Source organism: Anas acuta, chromosome 32, assembly GCF_963932015.1.
Source record: "Anas acuta chromosome 32, bAnaAcu1.1, whole genome shotgun sequence".
Classification (NCBI taxonomy): Eukaryota; Metazoa; Chordata; class Aves; order Anseriformes; family Anatidae; genus Anas; species Anas acuta.
In genome coordinates this window covers 605,673-633,379 of record NC_089010.1, presented here as the reverse complement: position 1 = coordinate 633,379, position 27,707 = coordinate 605,673, and the positions used below count along the sequence as shown (strand labels likewise).

At 46.3% G+C, this 27,707-nt stretch overlaps 4 protein-coding genes and 1 long non-coding RNA gene across 8 annotated transcripts in view; all 5 read left to right on the top strand.

The window, feature by feature from the left end:
* Positions 1-14,200, top strand: part of LOC137846469 (ATPase family AAA domain-containing protein 2-like) — an 83,312-nt gene extending 69,112 nt beyond the window's left edge. Inside the window, exons 3-7 of one of the 2 annotated variants that reach the window (XM_068664429.1) lie at positions 8,741-8,894; positions 9,716-9,794; positions 11,302-11,374; positions 13,563-13,654; positions 14,095-14,200. In XM_068664429.1, coding sequence (XP_068520530.1) covers positions 8,741-8,894; positions 9,716-9,794; positions 11,302-11,374; positions 13,563-13,654; positions 14,095-14,097 — 401 coding nt within the window. In that variant the 3' untranslated portion in view covers positions 14,098-14,200. Of the gene's footprint in view, positions 1-8,740; positions 8,895-9,715; positions 9,795-11,301; positions 11,375-13,558; positions 13,931-14,094 lie in introns of those variants that run through there. The other variant, XM_068664427.1, reaches the window with a different exon arrangement.
* Positions 1,143-7,601, top strand: LOC137846477 (uncharacterized). Its single transcript, XR_011090498.1, has 6 exons — positions 1,143-1,279; positions 1,648-1,802; positions 3,455-3,581; positions 4,563-4,746; positions 5,742-7,273; positions 7,425-7,601. It is a non-coding gene; the product is annotated as an uncharacterized lncRNA (long non-coding RNA).
* A 940-nt stretch (positions 14,201-15,140) lies between the features above and the next one.
* LOC137846472 (ATPase family AAA domain-containing protein 2-like) lies at positions 15,141-19,670 on the top strand. Of its 2 annotated transcripts, none has more exons than XM_068664435.1 (4): positions 15,141-15,460; positions 15,681-15,796; positions 16,183-16,357; positions 19,090-19,670. In XM_068664435.1, the coding sequence occupies exons 1-4, from the start codon at positions 15,257-15,259 to the stop codon at positions 19,132-19,134; spliced, it is 540 nt and encodes a 179-aa protein (XP_068520536.1). In that variant the 5' UTR covers positions 15,141-15,256; the 3' UTR covers positions 19,135-19,670. The 2 variants fall into 2 exon arrangements, with proteins under 2 accessions (XP_068520536.1, XP_068520535.1); XM_068664434.1 differs by lacking the exon at positions 19,090-19,670 and adding an exon at positions 16,730-17,099.
* A 1,907-nt stretch (positions 19,671-21,577) lies between these two features.
* Positions 21,578-24,893, top strand: LOC137846475 (maestro heat-like repeat family member 5). 2 transcript variants are annotated; one of them, XM_068664444.1, is made up of 3 exons: positions 21,578-21,894; positions 24,252-24,331; positions 24,569-24,892. In XM_068664444.1, exons 1-3 carry the CDS (start codon positions 21,784-21,786, stop codon positions 24,732-24,734), a joined length of 357 nt encoding a protein of 118 aa, XP_068520545.1. In that variant the 5' UTR covers positions 21,578-21,783; the 3' UTR covers positions 24,735-24,892. The 2 variants fall into 2 exon arrangements, with proteins under 2 accessions (XP_068520545.1, XP_068520546.1); XM_068664445.1 differs by lacking the exon at positions 21,578-21,894 and adding an exon at positions 23,750-23,946 and having other exon boundaries at positions 24,569-24,893.
* LOC137846408 (maestro heat-like repeat-containing protein family member 7) lies at positions 24,837-27,700 on the top strand. Its single transcript, XM_068664340.1, has 6 exons — positions 24,837-24,911; positions 25,336-25,482; positions 25,860-26,016; positions 26,538-26,629; positions 27,060-27,209; positions 27,393-27,700. Exons 1-6 carry the CDS (start codon positions 24,837-24,839, stop codon positions 27,606-27,608), a joined length of 837 nt encoding a protein of 278 aa, XP_068520441.1. The 3' UTR covers positions 27,609-27,700.
* The last annotated feature ends 7 nt before the right edge of the window (positions 27,701-27,707 follow it).

The following is a 27,707-nucleotide window of genomic DNA, read 5'->3' as shown; positions in this document are numbered from 1 at the left end:
AAAAATAATTGAAAGGGGTTCCGCGATGACGTCCGCCAGCTCCTTCAGCACCCGGGGATGAATCCCATCCGGACCCATGGACTTGTAGGGATCCAGGTGGAGTAGCAGATCCCGCACACGTTCAGGGTCGGTTGGGAGTTTGTCATCCCCACCGTCCCGGTCCTCCAGCTCAGGGCACCCTGGGTCCCGAAGCCCATCATCAGCATTGAAGACAGAGGCAAAGAAGGCGTTAAGCGTCTCTGCTTTGCCTATGTCATCGTCTGTGAGAAGACCTTCCCTATCAAGGAGCGGCCCTATGTATTCTTTAGTTCTCCTTTTTCCATTCACATATCTAAAAAAACCGTTTTTATTTTCTCTCACAGACACAGCCAGCTTCAACTCTAGGTGTGCTTTAGCCACACGAATTTTCTTCCTACAGACACGAACAGCATCCCTGTATTCTTTCCATGTCACCTGGCCCTCCTTCCAGTAGCGAAACACTCTCTGTTTCCACCTAATCTCCATAAGAATGTTCCTGGTCAGCCACGCCGGCCTCCTGCCACGCCTGCCTGACTTGCGATATTTAGGAATTGCCTGATCTTGTGCTTCTAGGAGGCATCGCTTAAAGAGTGACCAGCACTGGTGGACATCAAGTCCTTCAAGAGCAGCTTCCCAGGGGACCTTGCTGACTAGTTCCCTGAGCAGCCTGAAGTCCGCCTTCCCCATATCTAGGGATGAGGTTTTGGTGGCACTTTTAAACAAGAATGGGAGGACAACTTAAATTCAGTCCATCCAAGTAGGAAAAGTAAATGTGGAGAGCTGTATCTTGGCAAAGAAGATAGTAGGGAGCAAGGAGGTTTAGCAGTCAGGATGGAAGGTGATGCCATGAGGCTTACAGGCTAGTAATGTTGTAGTGAAAGCCAGCCTTCCTAAACAAAGCTGCCTGAATAATTCCTGTGAATAACATACTATGTTCAGCTATTTCCTAACATAGAAACGGTGCTGACTGCTTCTTCAGAGTAACATGAGTTAGTGATACTACTGAAACAGTTGGGGTTCAGATGTAGATCTGATTTCTCCTAAGCACGCTGAATTCACAGCTGTTGATCCTCCAGAGGAGGCTTTGCAATTGAACACGTGGAGAATAGGTAAATTTCCCGCTGTTCTCCTCTCCTCTTGTTTTGTTTTGTTTTTTTCCTAGTAGCATAGGCTTAAGACTCTGAAGAAACGGGCTGCTTTTTTTCATTTCCAACACTGGCTGTTCCTCCTGAGCCCCGCCTTGTATTTTTTCAGTCATAGGGTATGTGAATGTAAATTCTTGGGAGAGAGGTAGAAAACTCTGTTTCAACCGGTGTTTTTTCAGCTGTGTGGGGAGACCAAATAGGGTGGTTTTGAATATTCTGGCTCTTACTCAGAGCAGCATGTGGAGGGAGAGAGATGCGTTTGCTTTTTTAGTGCAATGGCTTCAGAAGCAAGAGGGGAGAAAGCACTTTCTCTGGGAGCTGGAGGAGGTGTCCTAATCACTGGAGAGGTTTCTAAATGGCATATCTTTGTGAGTGTTCCTGTAGTCCGGAGGTTTTTGTTTGTTTTTGTTTGACTTTGGAAGGTTTTCCTCTTAATATTCACGTCCTTCCGCAGAAGTGAGAAATGTGATTTTCTTTTGTGCAGTGTCGCGGACCCTCCGAAACCTGCTGGGAATGATGAATACCTCGCCCAGTACCAATGTGATGATGGTGGAGAGAAGGAGAAACCAAGAAGATGAAAAGAATGTGACCTCATTTCCAAAGAAAACGTTTTGTCCTGCAAAGAGTCTTCTGAGCCTGGTGAGAAATTGCGGCAAACTTCCTCTCTCGAGTCTGACACTGAATGTAGCTCTAAAAACCTTTCCTCCTCAGCTATTACAGAGAGATGCCAAGATACAAAGGACGAGACTAAAAACACTGACAAAGAGCGTTACCAGAGCAAGATGGATCATGCTCCTAGTGAAGAGAAGGAGAGTCAAAAAGCAGGTCCTTCCAGCAAGAGAAGGATAAAGTTGAATGCAAAGAATACAAACTGGAGCTCCTGATTGGCTTCATGCTGCACTCTGTGCTGTTCTTGTCCTAATCCTGGTCTCTCCGTAGATAATATGGTTTAAATCCAAATAGAATCATGCAATGAGGAGGACGTCCCTGCAACAAATTCAACATCTAAAATTAAAGGTTACATTTTTCCGTGGTTTTCTTCCTGAGCAGAAGTGTGTAGTACTCCTTTTATATTAATGTAGAGATGATTTCAAATAGTCTTGAAGTGCTTGATGACTTAACAGTCTGCAGATTTATTATCAAATCAAAAGAACGCGACTTGGTAGACTATTTTTTTCGCAGTTTTGAATGACCAGTAGGAAGAAGGTTGTTCCGGCATCAAACAGGATCTTGGCTTCACCCGGACAAGCACTCTCACCAATTTTCATGGCACTTTTTAAAAGATCAGTAGAGAATATTTTACAAGTTGTGCAGAAGATCTTCCCGTATGCACAGCTTGCGCTAAAGGAGGACCGACAGCAAGATATAACCACAGCATCCACTTCTTTATAATTCTGCTAAAGCAAAAACTTGTGGTTTGTGCAATCAACTTAAACCTTTCAGACATAATGATGGTAGAATTTTATTTTTTGCATGTGCATGTCTTTCTTTTGGGCATGTCTGGAATATAACGCATAGGTTTTACTCTGGATTCGAAACTGAAATGCCAAATGGAAGCTCTGAATGACTCAATACACAGTAAAGGACGATGCGTTCTCTACTGAAGCATCCTGCTTCTGACGGCAGCTAAGATAATTAGCATTTGTAGAGGTTGACTTGAGGTTTGAAGTATAAGGCACCTATTTTTCTTTAAAAACTCAAAACTCAGGTATTTGGAGGGGAAGCATTTCTAGGTCAATGTTTCTAATTCCTTTCTGAAGAATGTCAGGACCAGGATACAAGCATAACTGGTCTAAGCTAAATATTGTTGTAGCTATCATCATTTTTAACCAGTCTCCTAATGTAAATGTTTGTGGATCATACTATACACGTGCACGTGAGATCAGTTAGCATTGATACTTACTAGATGAATGGAATTCTGTGACCATCACATCCTTTATCACCGTGCTTTCATTGTGGGAACCTCCTCCAGAAAGAATTGGTCTTGTTTTTTTTTTTTTAGTTATTTAGCAACTGCAGAAATTGTTGGTAATCTCCTTTATTCCAAGGGGGAGAAAAAAATCACCAAGAGTAGCATACCTTATACGTACACATCAGTGGGACTTAGTACGGCTTTGTAGGGCCTTGTGCCATCTCCTTAAATCTGTGGTGGGATGAACTCTAGGAAATAGCTTTCAGTGTGTGCTCTCAAATGAAGAAAGGGTTTTGGCACTGATTTAGAAGCTGTATTAATGTAAGAGAAAGAGACAAAGGCTATTCAGGAAAGTTAACAAACCTCTTTTGCCTTTCAGACCATTTAAATCCTATTTTACAAGATGATATGTTTGACAGTGATGGTGATGCATCCTTGGTTTCTGGAGATGAATTAAAAGATGGAATGCCTGACAGACCAGAGAAAAAACGCCTCTGTTTCAGCAGGTAAAGAAAGATGGATCCCTGTTACATTTAAATTCTCAGGTCTGCTGAGTCTTTGTAAACAGTTCCAGCTGTTAAAAGTGCGAGGGGTGGTAGACGAAGGGGTAACATCAAGTTTGTGTGTTGAAGGGGTGCTTGGTATTCACAAGAAGAAAGGGTGAAGGGACTAAAGTTGTAATGAAGTTGCTGTGAATGACCAAATTGAAAAGCCCAGGCTTCTCTTCCTAAGCCAAAGTGATCCGTAGACTACCAGAACACGTTGACTTAATCCATGGCATTCTTTGAAAGACTCAAGACCACATAAATGTCCTGTCTGTCCTTTTAGCTAAAAATACCCCAACTTTATGGGTTTGTGTTGCCACCTTTTGCCCTTCTGTTTTCCAGGATTGTTAAACCAGTAGTGAATTATGTAGCCGAAAGAAAACTGAGAAATGGCTTGTTAAAACACCTTGAGAAAAATTTGAATGGTGTCTTTATTTGTTAAGCCACCAAGTTGTGTTAATCTTTTGGTATTTTATTATGGAAGTCATGCAAGCCCACCGTTGGAAAGTTAGATCATGTTGTTGCAGCTGGATCAGCTATTTTTCTTAGTTTCTATTGATGTGCTGTCCAGAAGATTTTCTGTGCTTCAGAGCAAGGCTAAGTCTCTAGCATCTTTGATTTAAGCCAGCAAAGGTACAGCCTGATTGTAGTGGGGAAAGAAATGCTCCTAGCAAATTTATTTCCTAGTAGTAAAGCAAGATTGCAGGGATATTAATTGGCAGTCTTGGTTTAGTAAAGAATAGGAAACACAAGGGAAGAAGATGAAACAATTGGAATGCCTGAATAACTTAACTGGAAATCTTACATGTATTTAATATACCACTGCCATTTGGATTATTTGGGGAGGGAAAAGAAAGTCTATAGGAAAAGTACTTGGAACATCTGTGTGTCTGTCTATTCAGCACCTCATTTATAAACTTGTTTTCTTAACTCTTGTTCTAGGAGTGCTTTCTGCGAACCAACATCACGCCGGCCCCGTCTGCTAATAGTAGGAAAAGAAGGGTACGGCCAGGTTTCATACGTGGCACCCGCGGTGTTGCACGCTTTGGAGAAGTTTCCCGTTCACACCCTGGACCTTTCTGTTCTGCTTACAAACGTTGCACTGCCAGAAGAAATCTGCGGACAGGTACCTTTTTTCTTTTTATTCTCATCGGATTCCCTGACTGTATGTAAAGGGTCAATTGAGTTGCAAGTAAGGTGAGCAAAATTCATTGGTAATGGAGGTGGCCTTGTTTTAATGTGCTTGGATGTTTGCTTCTGTCTGAAAATCCCCTTTTCTTTTAGACAAAACCACAAACAATCTGGATGTTGTACATGTCCACATTTTCCATACCCAGTTTCACAGTGAGGATGTTGCTAGCAGCTCAGGAAGCTGGGTGGTGTTGCTAATAAACATCTCTTTGTGGAAAGAAATGCTGCTCATCTCCCTGGGATCCAGAAAGCAGTTCTCATTGCCTCCTAAGGCTGTGTGCTCCCAGTAGATGGCTCTGTACCAGACTGCATGTCAGCTACTTTTTGTAGCCTTCTTTTAAATTATAGTAGTAAGGCAACCAAGGTTTGGGGCTTGTGTTTATTTTGTTTTCACACGGACATACACAACTTGTGCTGTTGCAGTATGTGCAATAAAAGCATTAACATTCACAAAACACTTCATTTGCATGCTGATGTGGTTTTAACTAGAAAAAAGGAACAGATTTGGTGTTTTCACTTTTAGGCAGGAAATCCATTTTATTGTTTGGCATCACTACCTCAAAATATTTTTACCTTTAGTGGAAACGTTTGAGAGCCATACAAGTAAGGACAGACATGTTACACAACTGAATACTGATGTGTCCCATAAGAGGGACATTTCCTTTCTTTGTTATGCGATGATTGTGGCTGTGGCCATATAGCTACGGTGTCTAGCCACTGCCTGAATATATCCGTCCCATCTTCTGACTAGAGTTCTCCGAATACTGATAATCTGAAAGGGTGCCCAGAGAAATTCCTTATGTGAAAGGATGCTTGCCACTCTGTTCACGTAGCTTCGTTTCATGGGGCAGTCAGATGGCTATGTAGCTATGTATTAACAGGTTATTCTCCGTGTTTTAGTTTTCTTACCCAAGCTTTCCTTTTCACTAGCTGATCCGAAATGCTCAGAAGACAGCACCAAGCATAATTTATGTCCCAGATATCCATTTATGGTGGGACAACGCTGGACCTGCCTTGAAACTTACTTTTCTAACTCTACTACGTAACATTCCAGCATTTTCGCCAGTTTTGCTGCTTGCTACGTCTGATGTATGTCACTCAGATCTCCCAGAAGAGGAATTTGTCAACACTTTTCTTACTATTTCTTCAGTGTCTTGTAATTTATGAATGCTTTCAGCATCAAAATGCTGTGCTTTGTTAAATGCATGCTGTTATTACTCAGGCACCCTAACAAATCACTTAAAATTTGCTTAGAGAAAAAGAATACTGTGAAAGCATCTGCTTAAGGTTTTTTCTGAGTCAAGCAAGTGACGTTCACCCCTTTCTCATGCATGCAAATAATAAATTAATACAATAATTCCGGTGGCTACAAAGTGGTTCAGTCAAGAATATGCAGTGCTTGAAATGACAAGAGGATGTCTTTACTGAAGAGATTTCTTCTGACAGTCTGCCATTCCATGCTATGTTGGATAAACTGCTAATAATGCAATTTAGTAGAGAATTGAAACGCTTTGATGAAAAAAAAAATAATCAGTTTCTTTCTTCAGATAGGCCAAAGCTTTCCAAGCTGGAAAGCTGAGTTCCAATTTCTGCTCAAGTAACTTTGGAATGGAATTCTAGTTGTATTCCTAAATAAACTGTAGTAAAAGTACATGCAGGACTTCATTGACTTCTGAGAGTTTACATTAAGGGAAGGTGCCCAAAACAGGAACACGCTGTTCTCATTCTGATTATTTTGTCTCAGTTAGTGGGGGAAGAGAACGGGTCTTACCTAGACGTGTTTATTATCAACTGCTTTGAAAGTGCTTGAGTTCCCACAGAAGTTTTTGTACAGGTTCTAAATTCCTTCTAAAATAAGTAGTGAAATTCCTTACCTACCTTTTAATACTAGAAATGGAAAATGGAGGAAGACGTAGAGGTACTAGCTACTTCAGGCACCTTTTGGTAGAGAAATAAAAAGTCAGCAAAAAGCCCTCACTTGTCTGCTGAAGCCTTTCTCTTCCCTCTATAGCCATAAAGGTTCTAAGTAAAGGATGCATCAAGGCAAGTAAATACAAAGGAAGCGATGTTGGATGTGGTGAAAGGCATTACTTTATCAGTGTAGCGTACAATCCCTTCCGCGAGCTTTAATTCTACAGGTGATTCTTAAAGGTGATATTTGAATTTGCCGTGCCAGCCTGTGAAAATGTAGCCTTTTAAGGCCAGGAAGATAACTTTTTTCAGTTTGTGTTCTTCAGGTTATTATTCATTTTAAAAGGTATTTGTCTTTTTGGAATAGAAGATGAGTTTTTGTGGCCTTAAATCTGAAATGTCTTTCCTCCTTCTGCTTTAGATCCAAGAATTATTTAATAAGGAATTTGGAGAAGTGTGCAATATTGAGTTGTCTTGTAGGGCAGAGAGAGCAGCTTTTTCTGAGGACCTAATTCTAAATCAAGTGGCTAAGCCTCCTGTAAAGAAAACAGGTGAGGAGGATATAAGAAGTACATCTAAAACTTTCCTATCGAAGTTACTAGCTCTTTGGGATTTGCTTTGGTGGTCATTTTCTGTCAGTAATTTGTCATATGCTTGTATTTGAGTACTGTAAATTGGCTAATTTTTCCTGATTAATTGAAGTTGATCGGACATTGGAAGTCCTGCCTGTAGCACCAGCAGCTGAGCCTCAGAAGCCACAAGAGGAAGAAGTAGGGATGCTGGAGGAGGAAGAGGAGGATACCTTGCGTGAACTTAGAATTTTCTTGAGGGACGTTACTCACAGACTTGCCACTGACAGACGTTTCAGGGAATTTGCAAAGCCCTTTGAAACGTGGTGAAATTTCCCACCCTTGATGGGTCTAACACAAAAACTCTTTTCTCCCTTCTATCCCCTGTCCTCTTTCTTAATGTAGGCAGTTGAGAAAGCCGAAATTGGAACAAAAAAGGAATATAACACAGGTAAGTGGCTGTAACTCCCCGGGATACCTATTTATGCTGGTTACTGAAGAGGATGGCACTTGGTCACTCCATCGCTTTCATTTGGCCCCAAAGCCTTCTGTAGTCAGCTGAATTCACTCATCAGTGACTTTTCTGTGAAGAGAGGTAGGTGCAAATAGGAGATTTTATGAATTCCTTGGGGAGGGAGCAGTGTGAATTGCGGCTTGGTAGGCACAAAGCAAACTGTTCTAATTGTGCAAAGTAAATTGATACTTGGTAAGTTCAGACTTAGTTTTATAGTTGGCAACCACAAAAGTAAACCTTAGCTGTGATCCTACCACCACTGTGGCGTAGCTCTTCCCTTCCCCTTGTCCTCTTGGCTCTTTTAATGACAGTGCAAGCAACAAACGTGTGCCAAAGGGTGCTGTATGGTAAACAATGGGCAGGCTTTTTTCTAAAAAGCACGAGTTTGAGTTATGTGGTGTTTGGGTGTTTCTCTTGAAACGATTCTTACCTCCTTGAGCTGTTAGATCATAATGCAGGAAATGAAAGTGCTGCATGCATAAACAGAGTAATAAAACATACACCTCTTAGGAAGAGGCTTGCAATGTAATAGTGTTTGTTTTGAGCACTGTTAGATACAGTTTGACATGAATGGAGTGAAAACACCTTAGAGAAAGGTGTTGATTGTTCTCCCTTTTCCAAGACAGAAATAACTAGAGTAGATTTCCCTCCTGCATGGAACAAAAGTTGCACGTTTGTTTTTGTCTGGCTAGCTTTCAGTCTCTTTAAGAATTTCTCTACAGGTCACAGTTTTAAGTAGACAGTTTAAACATGCAGAGCGATAAGTAAGTGGAATGCAGTGGTTGTGACGACAACTTCTGATCTGAAATTTAAAGAAAAATCAATCCACTTCAGGGTGCCTTTTTTGTTTGTCTGTTTACATTTTACAAGAGCAATGGTGAAATAAGGAGAATCCCATCTTCACTGTTTCAAAATACTTCCTTTCTGCGTTTCAGTCACCAGAACATCGAGGAGTAGAGCTGGTGCAAAAACTGTGAGACGAGTCCACGGAGAAAACAGGGACTTGGAGCTGCGCCGCAGCTGTAGCGTCGGACGCAGTCGGTACTCTATAACTAACTCGTCCATTCTATTTGACAAACTTATAACAAAGTAAGTCATCTTTTCTTGCAGACCTCTTAAAATGATCTTTCTTAGCAAGCCTTTGCACTATGGCATGATGTTGGCCTCGACTTGCTCTGTATTTTGACAGCAAAGAGGTATGGCTGCTCCTGGCATTGAGAGTTCAATTCGTTGAGTTTTCCCCATTTGGCAGTTTTCTTAGCATCAGAAGTGCGTTCATTTTTAATGAACTTTTTGTTCCATACTCACAAAAGTGAATGTAATGGTTGATTAAGAAACTGAGGACGGTTTGATACAGTCAAAGCAAAGTAGTCCTAGGGATTCTGCGTTTCTGTCCATGGTTTATTTCTGTTTCTGAAGCCAAAATTGTTTTCTGCTTCAGAATTTGCTTTCCTTGCATTTCATCATTTTCTACAACACGAAACTGAGATTCCCATGTAGAGAAGAACAAACAGCCTTTCCTCGGTTAACAAAAAATGACTTAATGCTACTGTGCAGAGCAACTTAAGTAGGATTAAAAGTTGACATAATTTTTTATAACATCTTACTAGGATGTCAGAATTCTTATTTTCCTCCTGCATTTAAATATATATATTTTAAATGTGCTCAGTAAGAGGGGAAAATAAACCTGAAAACAGCGTATGTTTGCAAATCCTCAAAAGCTTGTTCTTAAATCTCTATCAAAAATAAAGATTTGACCTAATTTTTTGGTAATGTCTAAAATCTTGGCTAAGTGTCAATGACTTTTGCTTTGTGCATACTCCATTAAAATCTCTTACTGATTATGTGTGCTGTTTTATTTTTTTCGTACATGCCTAACTTTGCTCTTACATGTCAACTTTGTATCTTAGTACTGCGGAAGTTGTGCTACAAAAAATGGCTGAAATGGAGCAGATGCGTAGATGCCAAAGATGTTGGGAAGATGTTGAGGTACAAATGACAGAGCAAATACTCCGTCAGTTTGCCACTTTTGTAGAGTATTTCACGTAGGGAAGTAACTTAGTTGTAATTTTAATTGAACTGAAATAACTTCCTTCCAAAGAATAGCGTGGTCTAAACTACCACTTGGTCTTGCTCTCCGGTTATATCTTCATGTCTTACTGATACGGTTGTGCTCCAGATATCTTTTAAGAGTGGAGGAAGCATCTTCTGCAGAAGATGTGGGATAACGGGGAGATGCTGAAATGCATGTCTTCCACTCCAGTTTCTGAATTGCCTTCTGCTTTTTGAATGGGCACTGTTTACAAACAGCTGTTTCGGACTTGGGTTTTTACTCCAAATGTTACTAAAAGCTCTGCCTGGGGGACTGAATATGCAAAAAGACTGGTGCTTTCCATCAGCTTGGCAGTTTAAGCTGTTTAGCTTTTTATCCTTAACTCCTAAATCATATTTCTCGTCATGCTCAGGAACACACTTACTTGGAAAGCTTAACAAAAGGCAGTGCATAGCTTCCTGTGTTGGTGGTCACTCACTTGAATTTTGATTCCTGTTAACGTTTTTTTTCCTGAGAGCTCACAAAGAATCTCCAGTATCATGTAGCTCTAATCATCTGTTACAGGCAAATGGAGCTGTTTTCTTTAATTGACCTAACTTGCATTTTAGAATTCTTCCTTGGTTGCAAACTGTTTTCAGGAACTGGAAGCCTTTCAAATTTCCAGCTGAATGAACTGATGGCTACTTTATGTATATTTGTTCGTGTGCTGGCCTTGCCTGAGAGCTTAAATAAACCCCTGTCTCTAGAGGAACCCCTGTTAAAGTTGTATGCAGCAATCATACTTCCTCTGTCTCAGTTTTGCTCTATTAAACTATTTTATTAAATTACTGTTCTTTTGAATGATAGGCACATCATTTTAAAACTTCCCGATAACCTACTTTCATAGCTTTTTGTTTAGCTCTGAATGTCCTTCTTTTTCTCTCAAATCACAGAATGGTTGAGGTTAGAAGGGGCCTCTGGAGGTCACCTGGTCCAACCCTCCCCTGCTCAAGCAGGGACACCTAGAGCTGGTTGCCCAGGGCTGTGAAATGAATCCAGAATTGTCCACAGTACTTTTTATTAGCATCTCTCACACGCCTGTATGATTTCTTTTGGTATGTCTGCTAGAAAGGTAGTTCTTTTTCCTTGGTTCTGTCACGCTGTAGGTTATTAACCTATGATTAACTAACGCACTCAGTTTTGTATCTGGGCAAGTATTTAACCACTGCATGTACTGAGCCCTGGTTTAGAGCAGAAATTCTTGTTACTGATTGTGGGTGCACGCAATCATATTCCCATTCTCTCCTCTTGTGCAATAATTTATTTTTTGTGTGTGTACGGGGTGCCTCTATAATGTTACTGTGTAAGCATCAACAGACAGACGTGTCTGTCAGTGGATGTACGTGTATGCACGTCTGTTTTTCTGCACGTTTGTGACCGATCTTTCTTGCTGCTTGGAATTAGGAGAACCTTGATATCTTCACCTGTGTGAAGTCGGACTTTGAAAGAACTGGACCTGGCAGTCCAGATGAGATTGGTGAGTTCTGGTTTTAAGTTTTCTTTACTCTGTTCTAACCAAAAGCCTTGTCTTAAACAATTGAAACAAGCTAATCTACTGGGTATTTGTCTTCTGTAAAAATTCTGTGTTGCTATTGACTTCACAAGCCTTAGTATGAGCTCTAGGGCTGTACTGTAGTGAGCTCAGAACAGGTGAAAAAAAAAGAACAAAAAACAGCGCTTTTCCAATCTGCTTACAAGATAAAAGGCAACAGCAACAGATGGTTGTAGACAGGTGGGAATGGAAAGAAATGGACAGCATTACTCAGCATGCGAAACGGCGATACCGCTACAGCAGGAGCGTGACAGTTTTCATGGTTTTGAGCAGCACGGCAAGAATTTTCAGGAAGCAAGATAGATAGGCTGCCAGATGTGCATGAAAAGCTCCTCCCAAGCGTGAAGCTCAGCGGGAGGGAAGATAGCGTTGTGCATTTCTGTGTTTAGGAGGCAGTCACTGTAAGCTGCTGTCAGGGCCTGTGATTAGGAGCTGTCATCTGGGTACTCAGTGACTTGTGGAATGAGGTTAAGCCACGAAAGCCCATATTAACTTGGAAGTGATGGGAAAATTTACAGTTTTTAAGAAGAATGTTAGTTGTGATTAAGGCAGTAAATTAGATCATCCTCGTAGGAGCTTTCTAAACAGATCAGAACAGGGCAAGACTGTACTTAGGACCGAAAAGGGTGTTGCAGTAGATGAGCTGACGACTTAGATTATGTGATAGAGCTCACCTGCACACCTGCAAAGGAGCTCAGAGAGACAGTGACAGGAGGCTGAGCCCCAGAAAATAGTTTGCTCCTCCCTTCAGAGGCGCAGAGGAGCAGAGAGATGCACAGTGGCAGGTGGGAACCCGAGGGAAGTTCTTCAGAGGAAGAATGGCTGGGCCACGAACTAGTAAGGGAGAAGCAGAGTTGACTCCTTTGGAGGTTTAGTTAGGAAAACACTAGCTCAAAGTCTTAACAAGAGTAGCTTGAATACAAGGCGGGGGCCAGTCTAGAGGGAGAAGCTTGGTTAAAGTGTGTGGGTTTCAGGGAGCTGTGCAGTAGAGACTTGTAGAGAGGAATTTTAAATAGCATGTTGAATGGGAAATGAGCCCGGGTCAATTAATTGATGATCAAAATGCAAACTACAATTTTAAATCAGGAAAGAGCTAGAATATACTTTTATAATGAAAAATACGCCAGAAAAGAGTGAGGAAAGTGTCAGTGTTGTTATAAAGGAAGTTTAAAGGAAGTTATTGGAAAAAGGAAAGGGTTAGAGGAGCAATAAAGCAGAGAAATTCATGCTTTTGTGATAGAAGTGTTGGAACACCAAGGACTGGAGATGGTAGTGATCACAAACTCATTTACTGATCGCTCAATTTTCCGTGTGCTGTCTGTATACCCCATGGCACCTACCTTGCATTCAGAAAGTAATGCAGCCTTTGGGGTTAAAAAATAAAAACCAAAGAGGGCAGTGCTTTCCAAGAAAAAAAGATCCTTTTGGCAAACGGGTAGGTGAACGGAGTATGTATGTTCCTTCCTCGGTGTCCTGCTGTTAACATGAGAGGATATTCTCCAGAACCCAGTAGATAATTGCACTCTGGTTCTTGTGTTTTTTACCATCTTTCATGAAACAACTTCAGGTTACTTGACAGAAGCTAATGGCCTAAGCTTATGTGCATTTGGCATTGTTTTCTCATTGGTGAGCTTCAAGCCTGTGTCTGGCCCATTATTGCTCACAGAATTTGTGGCAGAGCTAGACTTGGACTTAGATTACTACGCTTAGTCTTAGCACTACAGATTATTAAAACCCTTTCCATTAAATACTTTCTGAAACTAAGAAGCGACTTTCTGAAATAGCTGTTTTCAGAAGATCTGCATCTTAGCTAAGCAATAGGACAGAATTTTGCCTGTTGTTAAACACTGAGGCTGATGACAAGTCCATCAGCAGTTTCAGAGAGGACAGAACAATGTCTAGATGCATGCTCATCTGCTAGGATTTGTGATTTCTGAAACGTGACTTGCATAAATTCATCTTAAGGTTTTGCAGGATCCACTGTGTCCTTAAAATAATGATAATAATAAAACTTACAGGCATCTGTGTAATGCATTTTGGATTTCATATAATTTGCAAAAGTACTTAATGATTCGTTGTCATGTTGTGGTACACTACAAACATCAAAAGGAAGTGAGAACAAAGAAAATGATGGTGAAGATGTTCCAAGGCGTTACAACCTTCGACAGAGTAAACCTGCTGACCGCTACCAAGCTCCTATGGAAAGTAGGTTGAACGCACAGTTTCTCTTAAAACCTTATTTCGTGCACATAAGTGAGATAAAACTTTTGAATGCAAATACATGTGTTTGCGCACACAGTACTGCTTCAGTTCTGTACCTTCATTCTGCACATGAACTTCACTGTTTTTATCAGACACGTGTGTCCTGTGCACATTGTATTTCTTTGCTGTTTGGCATACTTAGTGCTATGTATCCTTGATATAACAGTACTTAATCACACTTAATAGTCTTGCTCTTGTGATTTTCAGTTCACCTTTAAGCAGGGCGTAGTTTTCAACTTGTACCATGCACTGATGAAAAGCAAAAACAGTTAAAAATTCTTCTGGAATTAGGGATGAGTGAAACACGTGGCATTTTCTTTATCTTGTGATATCGTCCTCTCTTAAATGTATCTGTATCATTATTCTAAATTCTTTCCTTTCAGTAAGACAAAGAGATTGAGAGAGGACTAACTCGGGCCAGCCCCATTCTGTCAGACAGAAAGAATCACTTGAAAATGCTGGGTCACAAAAATGTAGGAGACGTGCCAGGTTGGTGTATGGCTAGTGATAGCTCTTACTTATCCGTAGAGCTGTCAGTCTCCTTACTGCATAATGCTTCAAAGGGTTTTCAGTTTAGTGGTAATTACAGAGTAAGTTTATGAACGGTACTTTGGTAGTCTTAAGGTAGAGAGGAAAGAAATATTTGGAGGGGAGGAGGTGGATACTTTTAAGTTGGTTTCTTTTTTAAATCCGATATTTGTGGGTCACTGATAAGATGATAATGGAGGTAGTGTCTTGGGTTTCTGTAACTGAAATTCTTTGGTTCTGGAACTGAAGCCAGAATCCCCCCTTAAAAATCTTAGTCAGACTATTTAATCTTGAAGGATACAAATGATTTTCTTAAAACCAAAAATAATTGTATTTGATTTAGAGGGAGAGGCTTTATGGAAGTTTTGTTAGATTTAAAAAAAAAAAAAGTTATCAGTCAAATACTGACTCTAGTTTCTGTTTGGAATCAACTAATGTTTCTATATGAAGTTAACCTTAAACAATAAAAGATCTAAATGAAATCATAAATTGCCTTAGTAATGATAAAGGCTTTTTGGATTCTGTAAGCAGTTAGTGCATAGAGAATGCTGTTGATTGCCAGATATTTTGTTGAGCATTCTTGAAAGCAGACAGTTGTCACGAGGAAAATCATGTCATGGCCTTTGAAATCATATTCCTAAGGAGTACAATGGACTGGAAAATAGATCTCAGAGTAAATTTTGAGATAGAATTCCCTTGATTTTTGGTGTTACTGAGTATCTGCTCTATTTTCTTTTGAACTTTCTGGTCTATATGCTTGCTTGCAGACAGAGACGTGCAGATGACATCAGTGATTCTACACCCTCTTGCTCATCTCCCTTGCTTAGCACGTGTGATACGGAGGACGGTGGTGAGAGCAGTGAGGATGGCGAGAGCATATCTCCAAGAAGGTTGCTGTCGTTAGAGAATAGGGGAGGGATGAACCTCCTTCAAATGAATATTTAGCCATGTTTAAGTTTATCTGAAGGTAACTGTGTAAGTTTATGTCAATTAATTAGGTCTTCTATATATTAATTAATGTCTTCTACATTTGCTTGGCATTATTACGAAAAACAAAAATCTTCGAGCTGCGTCTTAAAGAAAAAGAAGCCCTATAACTTCTCCTTAATTCAAATCAGGACTTCTCGAGTGAAACGTCAGAAACAGGACCTAAAGAGAGTTCAGAGGGATCAAAAGAAAGTTGGAAGAAGTCAGGGAGATGCAATGCAAATAGATAGTGCGGTAAGTCGTAAACTAATCATCGTGTTAGCGAGTGTTTCCAGTGATTACGAAAGATCTCAGTGTGCCATCTACTACTACCTTTGTTGATGGTTTTCTCTAAAGCAACTTCAAAAATTGCCCAGAATGTTTCCGTTGTGCTGAGATAATTTCTGATGAAACCTTGATCTAGATTGCTGCTTTCTTTAACATACAAACTCTGTTGTGTTGAATTTCTCTTTAGATTGGATTTGAGAACGTGGGTGGTCTTTCGGAACACATCGCAGCTTTGAAAGAGATGGTGATTTTTCCCCTCCTGTATCCAGAAGTTTTTCAGCGGTTCAATATTCAGCCCCCAAGGTAACTCATTACAGTGATAAATCGTAAGTCAGCTGTTTTCAGGAGAAAGTTCGATTAAGGTATCAATATGCTTCCGTGCTTCAACATTTTTGGCAGCGGTGAACGTTTGTTTTAGTAGTAGCAAAAAGTGGTTTCTTAAAAACGGATAGAATCAAGAATATTTGTAGGTTAAAAATAAAAGCAATGTCTTAAAATTTTAAGTTTTACCATCTGGTGTTTTTAAAAAGTTGGGTTAGTTGGGTTGGAGTGGTTTTGTTCTCTGTTTTATGTACAAGTCAGCTTGATTAGTTTGTAAGCAAGAAGGGATTATCTAGTGGAAGTCAATTGTAACATGTTGCCTGGAAGCCCAGTTGTTTTTCCTGCCTACTTTTGCTTTTTTATTGCAGAGGCTGTCTATTTTATGGCCCCCCAGGTACAGGGAAAACACTAGTTGCTCGTGCACTTGCCAGTGAATATAGCCGAAGTGACAGGAAAATATCATTTTTTATGAGAAATGCTTCGGACTGCATGAGAAAATACGTGGGGGAATCAGAACGCCAACTTCGTGTGTTATTTGAACAGGTGAGGTTGAAATGCACAGTGTATTCTGTCAGAGTTGAAACCATTATTTTCTGTGGTCAACGTTTTTAAGTAGAACTTGCTCTTTTTTCGTATTTTGTTAGTTTTTTTTTTTCCCACTGAAATGGAAATGCCAGTGTTTCTGCTGTGAATGTCAGCTGTAAGAACTACTGGAACGATTTGCTTCCTGTCACCCGGATACAGTGGGTTGAGACAGACTGTCTTCTGTTAGTCATGCCAGATACTCCAGTAGCTCTATCAGTAGAGGTCCCAGAGGCTAAAATGAAAGATGTAGTTTAGATGACATTCCAACCATGATGTTTTTGTGCATTTTTCCTTTAAATAATGCTGTTTTACTCTGTGTTTTCGTGCTAGGCCTATCAGATGCGACCTTCAATTATTTTCTTTGACGAGATAGATGGTCTCGCTCCTGTGCGCTCCAGTAAACAAGACCACATTCACAGAATCACAGAATTTCTAGGTTGGAAGAGACCTCAAGATCATCGAGTCCAACCTCTGACCTAACGCTAACAGTCCCCACTAAACCATATCCCTAAGCTCTACATCTAAACGTCTTTTAAAGACTTCCAGGGATGGTGACTCCACCACTTCCCTGGGCAGCCTGTTCCAATGCCTCACAACCCTTTCAGTAAAGATGTTCTTCCTAAGATCCAGCCTAAAACTCCCCTGGCGCAACTTAAGCCCATTCCCCCTCGTCCTGTCACCAGGCACGTGGGAGAACAGGCCAACCCCCTGATCTTTCGGTATCATTCTTGTTTTCTATTAATATGACTATGTTGCTCAACCACGTAAGGCTAATTTTCTTTTTTGTTTCACACAAAGCTTATTTATAGGTCAGTGTGGAGGAGACAGTTCTGTTTTCCTTCACATCTGCCTGTTTTCTGATTGCTTTCTGCCAGTTGTGCTAGTTTGACTAAAGCCAGAAATACTCCAAATTGACTGGCATGAGCTAGCTGGTAAATCTCTTCTTCCCCTGATCTTGTTTACATTTCTTAAATGATAGTATGAGAGGTGTCTTTGTGGCTCTTTTCCTTTAGTGAGACCCCTAGGTGCTAACTCACCAGATTAGTTCCTGTTTCAACTGGCCTATGATGCCTGTGATTTCATGATGTTTACCAGTGTTTGAATTCTCACAGGCAGCCTCTCAATTATATGGAAAACATGTCTTCAGTATGTCTTCAAACTGCAACATTCCTTAGCAAAAATGTTTGAAGCTGAGTAAGAAACTAGTTCAAAACACTTTAGTTCTATACCTGATTACGCTTTTGTTCCATACTTTGACCATAATTTCTAGCCTGCCTGGAAAACAGAACTTTGGTGTTAGCTAAAATGCGTAACTTTCAACTGTTATAGCAAATATTAATCATTTGTTGGCCTTACTAAATTGGTGTTTAAAAAATCGGTTTTCTAGGAATCTTAAGCCTTATGCTTGTAGGGGAATTCAGAAGCTTTTTCAATATCCGTATCTTATGTAAACTAAAAATTTCATATATATATTCCTAGTTGTTCCATCCCTCAAGGCAAGCTGGTAGCAAAACTTATAACCCGTAGCCCTTGCACAGCACTGCCTTCCGCATTGCAGATTCTAACAAGTATTTTGAATTCCTGTTTTTACTTAAATGTCGCTAAGGTAGCTGAAGCTGTACTTAGATTGTTTTCCATATACATACAGTATGGAGGTATAGCTTTCAAAGAAAATGTAAAATATAAACAAGTTTGAATTCATAGACAATGGATACTTGATACTCAGTTGTACACTTTCATTGTAGAGTTTCATTTTTAGTTTAACACTAATTGCACGATCTATATGCTGAGATCAAGCAGTCTCAGAGACCCGAACAGAACTTGGAAATTGGAGTAGCAGTGCTGAGATGTCTGGTCTCATTGAACTTGGCATGCCTGATTGGAGCAGTGGACCTGCATCACCACAGAACTGAGTACTAATCAATTTATTTGACCAATAAACTTCCCACTCTGCAGACTGCAGCATAGCCTTACCCTTAAGAAATGAAACGCACCCCAGCTAAAACGTCTTGATTAAACTTTGTGTCCAGCAAGTTTGTGGCTTCTAATATATTTAACTTGGTTTTGGTGTGCTTTCCCTAATGTGGTAAGGCTGGTATAGATTCTCACTGAGGTATCTGCTTGGTGACTGCAATCTTAGTCTTAGGGAAAAAATACATCAGTGTGGGAAAAGTACTGTGTTATGGGGTTGGTGATTCCTAATGCTTGGTCTGTGAAGAGATTACAATGTGCTAGTGGTTGGGTAGGGATTTCTTGGTTCTGGCTATGACAAAGTTTTGTGATAAAGATTGGCCTGAGTCTAGATTTCTGCAACTGTTCTAAGTGCACTTCCACGCAATTCTGACATTCATAGGTATTACAGTTTTGCACCTACATAAAATCTGCTTGATCTTTGGGGAATGGAAAAAAAAAAAAAAGGATGATGACCTGTTTAATTTACTGTGAACACGTTAATTTATCCTGAAAACTTGTAACTCAATGCCAAAACAGGTGCTTCTAAATGATAGTTGAAACCAATTTACTAAGCCTGAGATCAGCATGTGGTCTGTGTTAACTTACCTATTTTTTATGTCTTAAAACGAGTCTTGTCCTTAAAAAGCTTGTCCATTATGACTACTCCTGGAAGAAAGTCATGTGGAATGTAACAAAATTTACTGAACCGGTAAGTAAAACTTGTATTTTTCTATTAGTTCCATTGTTTCAACTCTTCTGACGCTTATGGACAGCATAGATAACAGAGGGGAGATCGTGGTAATCGGAGCTACCAACAGACTGGATTCTATAGATCCTGCTTTACGAAGACCAGGACGCTTTGACAGAGAGTTCCTCTTCAACTTGCTAAATACAGAGGTGAGAACTTAAATTCAACATTAGTGCTACCATGGCAAAGTCCAACTTTATAGGGAAAAAAAATTGACAACTTGAATAAAAGAGTGGTATGTGGAGACACTGCGTTGTTCCATGGAGGGCAAATCTGGTACTGGATATATATGGTCAGGATGATACCACCAGGTAGTTAGTTCTATAACCAAACCTTTCATTCCCAAAGTTGTACCTGTTTACTTAATTATTTAGTCCACTTGGGCGCTTTCATCATGAAGTTGTGTTTTTGGTCTCAATCCTTCACTTATGAATGAATAGGGGACGTGTTTGCATTTGATTGTGCCCCGGATCAGTGATAGTAGTTTGAGTCATAATTTTGTCTTTTTTTTTTCTTACTAGGAAATTAAGAGAGAAATCTCAGCCTTCTGGTCCGACACGTAGTCTTCAACATACTTTTTCCTCTCCAGAGACTTTTGTTGCACACTGTTCTGTTATTTGTAAGCAATTTAGTAAATAGTATCTCATATAGGGATATAAAATTTAATATATACGTATTTTAAGATATTTTAAATTTGTTTATTTGACCTTTCTTAAACATATTTAAGTACTTTTATTTGATATTTTTGTTCTATATATGTAGCTCTCTATTTATTATCCTATATATATAGGATCATAGAGAAGTGAGAAACAAAGGAAAGAAACCAAAGGCACCTTCCCCCCCATCCACCCTCTTCCACCTCCTCCCCCCGAGCGGGGGGAGGGGTGCCCCATTGAGAGCTCTTGGAGCACCCATCCCTCTGGACTGATCCCTAGCTGCTCTGACCCAACTTCAGTGCCAGCACAGGGCAGGAAGGGTGCCCGCCTCCCTTGGGGGAACCGGGGGCTGCCCACTGAGGTCTTCTGGCAGCCCCGTATCCCACGGGGCAGCTGCTCGCCAAGCCTCGGGGCTTCTGGAAGGTGGAAGGCAGTCCTCATGGCAGGGACCGAAGCCCCGCAGCGCTGCGTCCTCCTCCCTGAGCCCCTCGAGGGTTTGGTCCTGCTGCCGGCCATGGGTCTCCCCTCTCACACTCCTGGGGCAGTAGGTGGGATGGCTCCTCCTTTGCCACACTTGAGAGAATAGGCAGCTACGATGGGAGGCTTTGGATGCTCTTCATTACCTCTTCCGATTCATCCAGACAAACAGTAAGAGAAGCTGTGTTGGGCTGCCCTCCCCTCCAGCCGAGAGGCTCCCCCCCAAAAAAACGGGACTGGCTGGATACCCCTGGTGGGGTGGGGGGTAAAAGCAAAGGGTAAAAAGGGGGGGGGGAGGAGGAAAGGAGGAAATAGGGTACAAGTGGTAGGGTAAAAAGAGGGGGTATGAGGGGAAGGGCAGACGGACTGGGGGCAAAAAGGGTGAGGGGGGCAAGAGGGGGCACTGGGGCTCCACCGGCCCTTCTGACCTGGACCAGCTCTGCTGGCGCTGCCGAGCTGTGCCGCCCAATGCCCGGTGCCATCCCGGTTGTGCTCTGCAGGTGCTGCTGGAAGAGGAGCCCTTGGATGTTCTGCACACAGCGGTGCAGCAGCAAGCCATGCTTGCACTTGGCCACTTGAGGTACGTGCCCAGCCCCTGCTCTGGCCCTGGGCCTGGCTTCCAGGCTTCCCCTGTCTAGGCAGCAGCCTGGCAGTGCCAGCCGCGGGGCCGCTGCTCGCCAAGCCTCGGGGCTTCTGGAAGGTGGAAGGCAGTCCCCATGGCAGGGACCGAGGCCCCGCAGTGCTGCGTCCTCCTCCCTGAGGCCCTGAGGCCCTGCTCCCAGCACCGTGACAACGAGGCCCCTTGCTTTCTTTGCAGCTATGTCAACTCAGTGCTGGAGGGCAAGAAGAAGAGCATCCTGCTCGCCTGTTTCAGCAGTGTCTTCTTGCTGCCCTCACACGAGCATTTGGAGTGCGAGAGCCGCGTCTGCTACTTGAAGGTATGCTCTGGGAGAGCTCTTGGAGCACCCATCCCTCTGGGTTGATCCCTGGCTGCTCTGTGCTGAGATCTGTGCAGATCCTGGCAGAGGGAGAGGGACTGGAGATCCACTGCCACCCCTTTGTTGTCCTTGCAGACCCTGGACGCCACGGACCGCATGCTGAGGCTCTTCATAAGAAATTCTCCCACCTCTGGCTTCAGTGAGCTCCAGGACATCTTGCAGGTCTGCCACTTGCCAAGAGCAGTGTTCCCAGGGGCGCTTCCTCACCCGGAGGGAATTCAGCATCCACTGCGGAACGGACAGACCCTACTTCAGTGCCACGCACAGGCAGCACAGGGCAGGAAGGGTGCCCGCCTCCCTTGGGGGAACCGGGGGCTGCCCACTGAGGTCTTCTGGCAGCCCCACGGGGCTGCTGCTCGCCGAGCCTCAGGGCTTCTGGAAGGTGGAAGGCAGTCCTCATGGCAGGGACCGAAACCCCGCAGTGCTGCGTCCTCCTCCCTGAGCCCCGCACAGCCCTGAGCCCCTCGAGGTCCTGCTGCTGGCCGTGGGTCTCCCCTCTCACACTCCCCGTTGGTCTCTCTGCCACCCGGCTGCCAGGATAAAGACCTGAAGATGAAGTTCCTAAGGAGCATCATCAGCGTGTGCAGAAGTGCCAGAAACTGCGGCCTGTGGTGCGGCCTCGATGCCTTCTGCAACAAATACCAGCTGGCAGAGCATATTAAGGTGATGGGACACCTCCTGGAGGCTCTGGGAGGGGTGCAAGGGCAGGCTGTGGGGACGGGACTCTCGAGGGCTTTGGCGGGGGCCTCCTCCCTGAGGCCCTGAGCCCCTCGAGGCTTTGGTCCTGCTGCCGGCCATGGGTCTCTCTACCGCCGTAGCCCTGCTCCATGGCGGCCGCCCTCCGCCCGCGGCACCGCTCCGCCTCCCGGGCGCTCAGTGCGCAGCCGCGCGGCGCCCGCCTCCCATTGGGCCCCGCCGGCCCCTTCGGCCCGCCCACGAAGCGCTGCTATTGGCCGCCATCCGCGTCGGCCGCTATTGGCTGAGCTCGCCCCGAGGCCCTGATCCCATTGGAGCGCGCGGCCCGCCCCTCGCCGGGTTCCCCGCGATCCGATAGGTGGAGGAGCCTCCTGCGGTCCCGCCCCTTCGGCCCTTCTGTGGTCACGCCTCTCCGCTGTCAATCACAGCCGGACCCGATTCTGAGTGGGCAGCGGCGCGGGGCGCATTGTGGGGGCCGGAGCAGAGCGGTCGCCATGGAGACGGGGCCTGGTCCCGCTCTGCGAGCCTGACCCCCGGCCCCTGACCTCTTCTTGACCTTTACCAGTGACCCCGGCCCCAAATGAGACCCCGCAAGGCGTCCCCATTGACTCCCCAGTCAGTAGGATTGGAAAGGACGAATGTTTATTCAGCGCAGGGCAGAGCGGGGGATAGTCCCACCCAAGACGTGCGCACCCGACGTGGCAACTTGCCTTGCTTATCTGCAGCAAAGAGTTACATGGGCCTGAAGTTTCACAACGCGCCCGTACATATTCATAGCCTGTCCCCGCTTCGTCTTAAAATTAGTCCCAAGCAGTCATTTCCAGAAACTCCTCCCATTTGCGCTTGCGCAGTGTGTCTTGGTGGCACACACGTGGTGGCACGCACCACGGTTAGCAAAGACACTGAGTAGCATCCGAGCTTAATGCCGTCAGCGCTCTATCTCGACTCGATGAGATTCCCCCACCTCCCTCTCTCCAAGCTGCCCCTGTGCCCCTGCAGGGGACACCCGGCCCTCCCTGAGTCGGCAGCGGGTCACAGAAGGGCCCTTTGTGACATCACCTGGGCACTCCCCACTGCTACGTATAAAAGCCAGAGCAGCCAGCCCCGGCCACCCAGTGTCCGGCACGGCTGTGACGGGACAGGGCAGGAGCACGAGGCTGCGGAGCAGTCCCCGAGCATAGCCCGCGTCTTCACACAGCGCCGAGCCATTTCTGTGAGATTGCCTCTTCTCTACCCTCAGCCTGTAGTATGGAGGAGAGACGACCACCCAGTAGCCCCATGCTGGCATGGGTGGAGGCCGAGGCTCGTCAGGACAACACAGCTCCCAGTGAACACCATGAGCACGTCAGGGAGCTGCTGTTGAACGGTGAGCGAGGGCTCCCGTCAGGGGGAGCAGGGCTGGGGCTAGGGAGAGGGGGGGGGGCAGCAAGAACACCCTGCTCAGCGTCAGGACCAGCATGGCAGCCCAGCCCCCGGACACCCCCAGGGAGGTTGTGCCAGGGGAGCAAGCACGGGGCTGGAGGGAGGCCAGAGCTCCTTCCTCTCCTCCCTCCTGCCTTTGGCCACCCTCTACAACCCTCCTTCTTCTCCTGCCTTCTTAGAAGCTGACAGCTTAGCTGTCTACGAGAAAGAAGAGGAGAGCTTGTACAGCATTCTGACCTTCATCAGCAGCACACAACAGGTAGGTGTGGCCTTGCCATGGTGGCTGTGCCTGTGTCTCCTGAGGGTCGCGCAGCTCTGCTGCCAGGATGCTGGCGGGCTGCTGGCGAGGCAGAGCTGCCACCCTCCAGGAGCCCCGCACAGCCTTGAGCCCCTCGAGGCTTTGGTCCTGCTGCTGGCCGTGGGTCTCCCCTCTCACACTCCCCGTTGGTCTCTCTGCCACCCGGCTGCCAGGATAAAGACCTGAAGATGAAGTTCCTAAGGAGCATCATCAGCGTGTGCAGAAGTGCCAAAAACTGCGGCCTGTGGTGCGGCCTCGATGCCTTCTGCAAGAAATACCAGCTGGCAGAGCATATTAAGGTGATGGGACACTCCCTGGAGGCTCTGGGAGGGGTGCAAGGGCAGGCTGTGGGGACGGGACTCTCAAGGCCTTGGGGGGGGCAAGCGCTGCGTGGACACTCAGCTGCCCCTGACGGCCTTGGGGCCATTGAGAAGCCCCGCCAGCGGAGAGCTCAGCAGCAGGGAGGTGGCAGGGCGGCCCTCTGGGTGCCACAGCTGGCTGGGGGCACTGGGGCTCCACCGGCCCTTCTGACCTGGACCAGCTCTGCTGGTGCTGCCGAGCTGTGCCGCCCAATGCCCAGTGCCATCCCGGTTGTGCTCTGCAGGTGCTGCTGGAAGAGGAGCCCTTGGACGTTCTGCACACAGCGGTGCAGCAGCAAGCCATGCTTGCACTTGGCCACTTGAGGTACGTGCCCAGCCCCTGCTCTGGCCCTGGGCCTGGCTTCCAGGCTTCCCCTGTCTAGGCAGCAGCCTGGCAGTGCCAGCCGCGGGGCCGCTGCTCGCCAAGCCTCGGGGCTTCTGGAAGGTGGAAGGCAGTCCCCATGGCAGGGACCGAGGCCCCGCAGTGCTGCGTCCTCCTCCCTGAGGCCCTGAGGCCCTGCTCCCAGCACCGTGACAACGAGGCCCCTTGCTTTCTTTGCAGCTATGTCAACTCAGTGCTGGAGGGCAAGAAGAAGAGCATCCTGCTCGCCTGTTTCAGCAGTGTCTTCTTGCTGCCCTCACACGAGCATTTGGAGTGTGAGAGCCGCATCTACTACTTGAGGGTATGCTCTGGGAGAGCTCTTGGAGCACCCATCCCTCTGGGTTGATCCCTGGCTGCTCTGTGCTGAGATCTGTGCAGATCCTGGCAGAGGGAGAGGGACTGGAGATCCACTGCCACCCCTTTGTTGTCCTTGCAGACCCTGGATGCCATGGACCGCATGCTGAGGCTCTTCATAAGAAATTCTCCCACCTCTGGCTTCAGTGAGCTCCAGGACATCTTGCAGGTCTGCCACTTGCCAAGAGCAGTGTTCCCAGGGGCGCTTCCTCACCCGGAGGGAATTCAGCATCCACTCCCATCCAGACAGACCCTACTTCAGTGCCACGCACAGGCAGCACAGGGCAGGAAGGGTGCCCGCCTCCCTTGGGGGAACCGGAGGCTGCCCACTGAGGTCTTCTGGCAGCCCTGTATCCCCTGGCTGCAGACCTTTCCCCTCCACAGACTCCTCCTGTGTCGGAGAAAAGCCTTGCCCATGGCACTCCTGGGCTTCCTTTGCGTGTACACAGCGGCAGGAATTGGACCCCTCTTCCCAGGCACTGCACTGGTCACCACTGGTGCTGCTGCTGTCCACCTGCCTCCCTGTCCGTGGTGCTTTCCTCCCAATATCGGAGTGCTGCGGGAGCCCAGCACTGATGCTCCTGCTTTAGCAGGCATCAGCTCCCAGGGCAGACCAGCACTTTCTCCCCTCACAGATTCTGCTGCCCTTTGCCAACTCCCACAGCGAAGCTATTTGCGAGAGGGCCGTGGGGAGGGCCGCGAAGCTGACCAGCTGGCTAGCCACACGCTTCTCACCGGAGGTAAGGAGCCACGCACCCCTCCAGCCAGCCCACCTCCCCTTCCCCGCAGACCACATCAGCCTGCAGCTCAGGGGTGCTGCCGAGGCAAGCCCGGCTACAGACCCTCAGCTAGGGCTCAGCCCTGAAGCAAGGGCCTTCAGCCCTCCTTTGCCCATGGACCCCGAGTGGGGGATGTTCCCAGTCCCTGAGAGCACTCTTGGGAGCCAGCTCTGCCCCCCGTCCTGTGCAGGCCTCAAGCGCCCAGGGAGCACGGTGGGAGAGCAGGCATGGCCAAGGCTGCTGACTCACCTGGGAGCCAGCCCTGGGCACACTCTTGGCTCCAGGACTTTGGCCCCAACTGCCTCCCACAGCACTTCCCTCCTCTCTCTCTCGCCCAGGACCACAGCGCTGATGGAGGATACACTGAGTGCAATGTGCCGCTCCTGGGACAGTTGGTGGGATGGCTCCTCCTGTGCCACACTTGCGAGAACAGGCAGATACGATGGGAGGCTTCGGATGCTCTTTATTACCTCTACCAATTCATCCAGAAAAACAGTAAGAGAAGCTGTGTTGGGCTTCCTTCCCCTCCAGACACAGGCACTGCCTGAGGCACTTGCTTCTTCTCCTAAGTAGTGCCATGGAGCGCTCTTGTGGAGACCTCTAGAGCGGTCTTCCTAGAGAGAGGATCCCTGTATGTCCCCCTCGTATCCCTGCACTACAGCGCTCCAGCCCTTCGAGCCACCCCCCACACCTCAGTTAGGCCAATAGCGTTTTAGTTGTGCGATTTGCACGCAGGGCTCTCGTTCCTTTGCGTGTCCCAGGCTGGGAGCATTTGCATGTGTACCCCTGAGGCACACGTCAGCCCTTGCTCTCTTGCCATCTCCGTTGCTCCCATCAGCTGTCTGCCTTTGCTTTCCATCTCTGTCCAACACTGCCTCCCTGGGCTCTGCAGCATCTCCGCCCTCCTCAGCCATTCCTACTCAAAAGCTCTTTTCACCACTTGGTAAGCCTCCTAACAAAAGTGGCTTGTCCTTGTGAATCTTCTTCTTTTTGTCCCCCTCCGCTGCCGTGTTTAGGAAGAACAGCGCCAGAAGCTAGTCAACAGCCTCAGGGGAAAGCTGAGGCCATACCGAGGCTTCCTTTACCCACTGCCACGGACATTGCCACGGTAATGAGTTCCTCCCTTCCTGGCACACTTGTCCCAGCAGCAGCAGGAGACTTGTGGGAACACAGGGCTCCAGCATCAGTGCGGCTGGTGTGGCCTCGCTGTTCTGGCCCGCGCGGTCCTGCTGTCCCTGAGTAGGGCCTTTCCATAGGCCTCCCAGCAGCAGTTTCTCCTGGCCCTCCTGGCCACCAGCAAGCCCCGCATATCTCCAGGGCCAGCACCCTGGGCCCGTGCCTCCAACCCTGGTCCCTCACCCCGAGGGCTCTTCTCAGCCCCCACCACGCAGGGACTGCAGCCCCTGCTTCCTGCTTTCCCGTGGGCACTGCTGCCAGCACGCTCAGGCATCTGTCTCCAGAGCTGCTCTCACCGCTCAGTTCTGCAGCACCATCGGGGCACTTGCTGCAACGTGTCTTACGTCCCTTCCTCCTTGCAGAACTTTGGAAAATACCTCCAGCAGTCTCAGAGGACAGACGTCATCCTCAAGGTCATTGAAGCCCTGAGAGACTCCAACACATACGACAAACAGGAGGTCAGCGGTGTGCTGGACATGGCCATCGAAGACCCTGCCTCCTGGCTGACCGACGTAAGTGGCCTGCAGTTGGATTGCCCTGCCCGTTAGCCCATGTCAGGCCCCGCTTCCTCCCTCCCACGTCCAGCCCTCTCAGGCACCGCAGGCAATCCCTGGAAGCCATCCCAGAGCCATGGGAAGGGCAGTTGTGTGAGTAGTGGCTGAAAGTACGTCTGCACTCCACTTTTGCCTCTCCAGGTGCCAGAGATCGTGAGGTGCATCTACAGACACGTGGAGTACATCAACACGGCATCAGCCCGGCGCAGCCTGGACATCCTCATCCTCTGTCTGGCCAACCAGCGGCCAAGGGAGGTGGCCAGCACCCTGCTGCAGATCTCGCCATCATCTGACAGGCATGCCAACCTTCAGGGCTTCTTGTATGGGAGGGGAGGGGACAGGAGACTTTCCGCCTGACACATCCACAGCAAACTCCAGGGCCCTGCTCTGCGTTTCCAGAGCAGGGCCCTCCACGCCGCCATGCTTTCCAGCCGTGGTTCCTTGGCCACAGCCAGG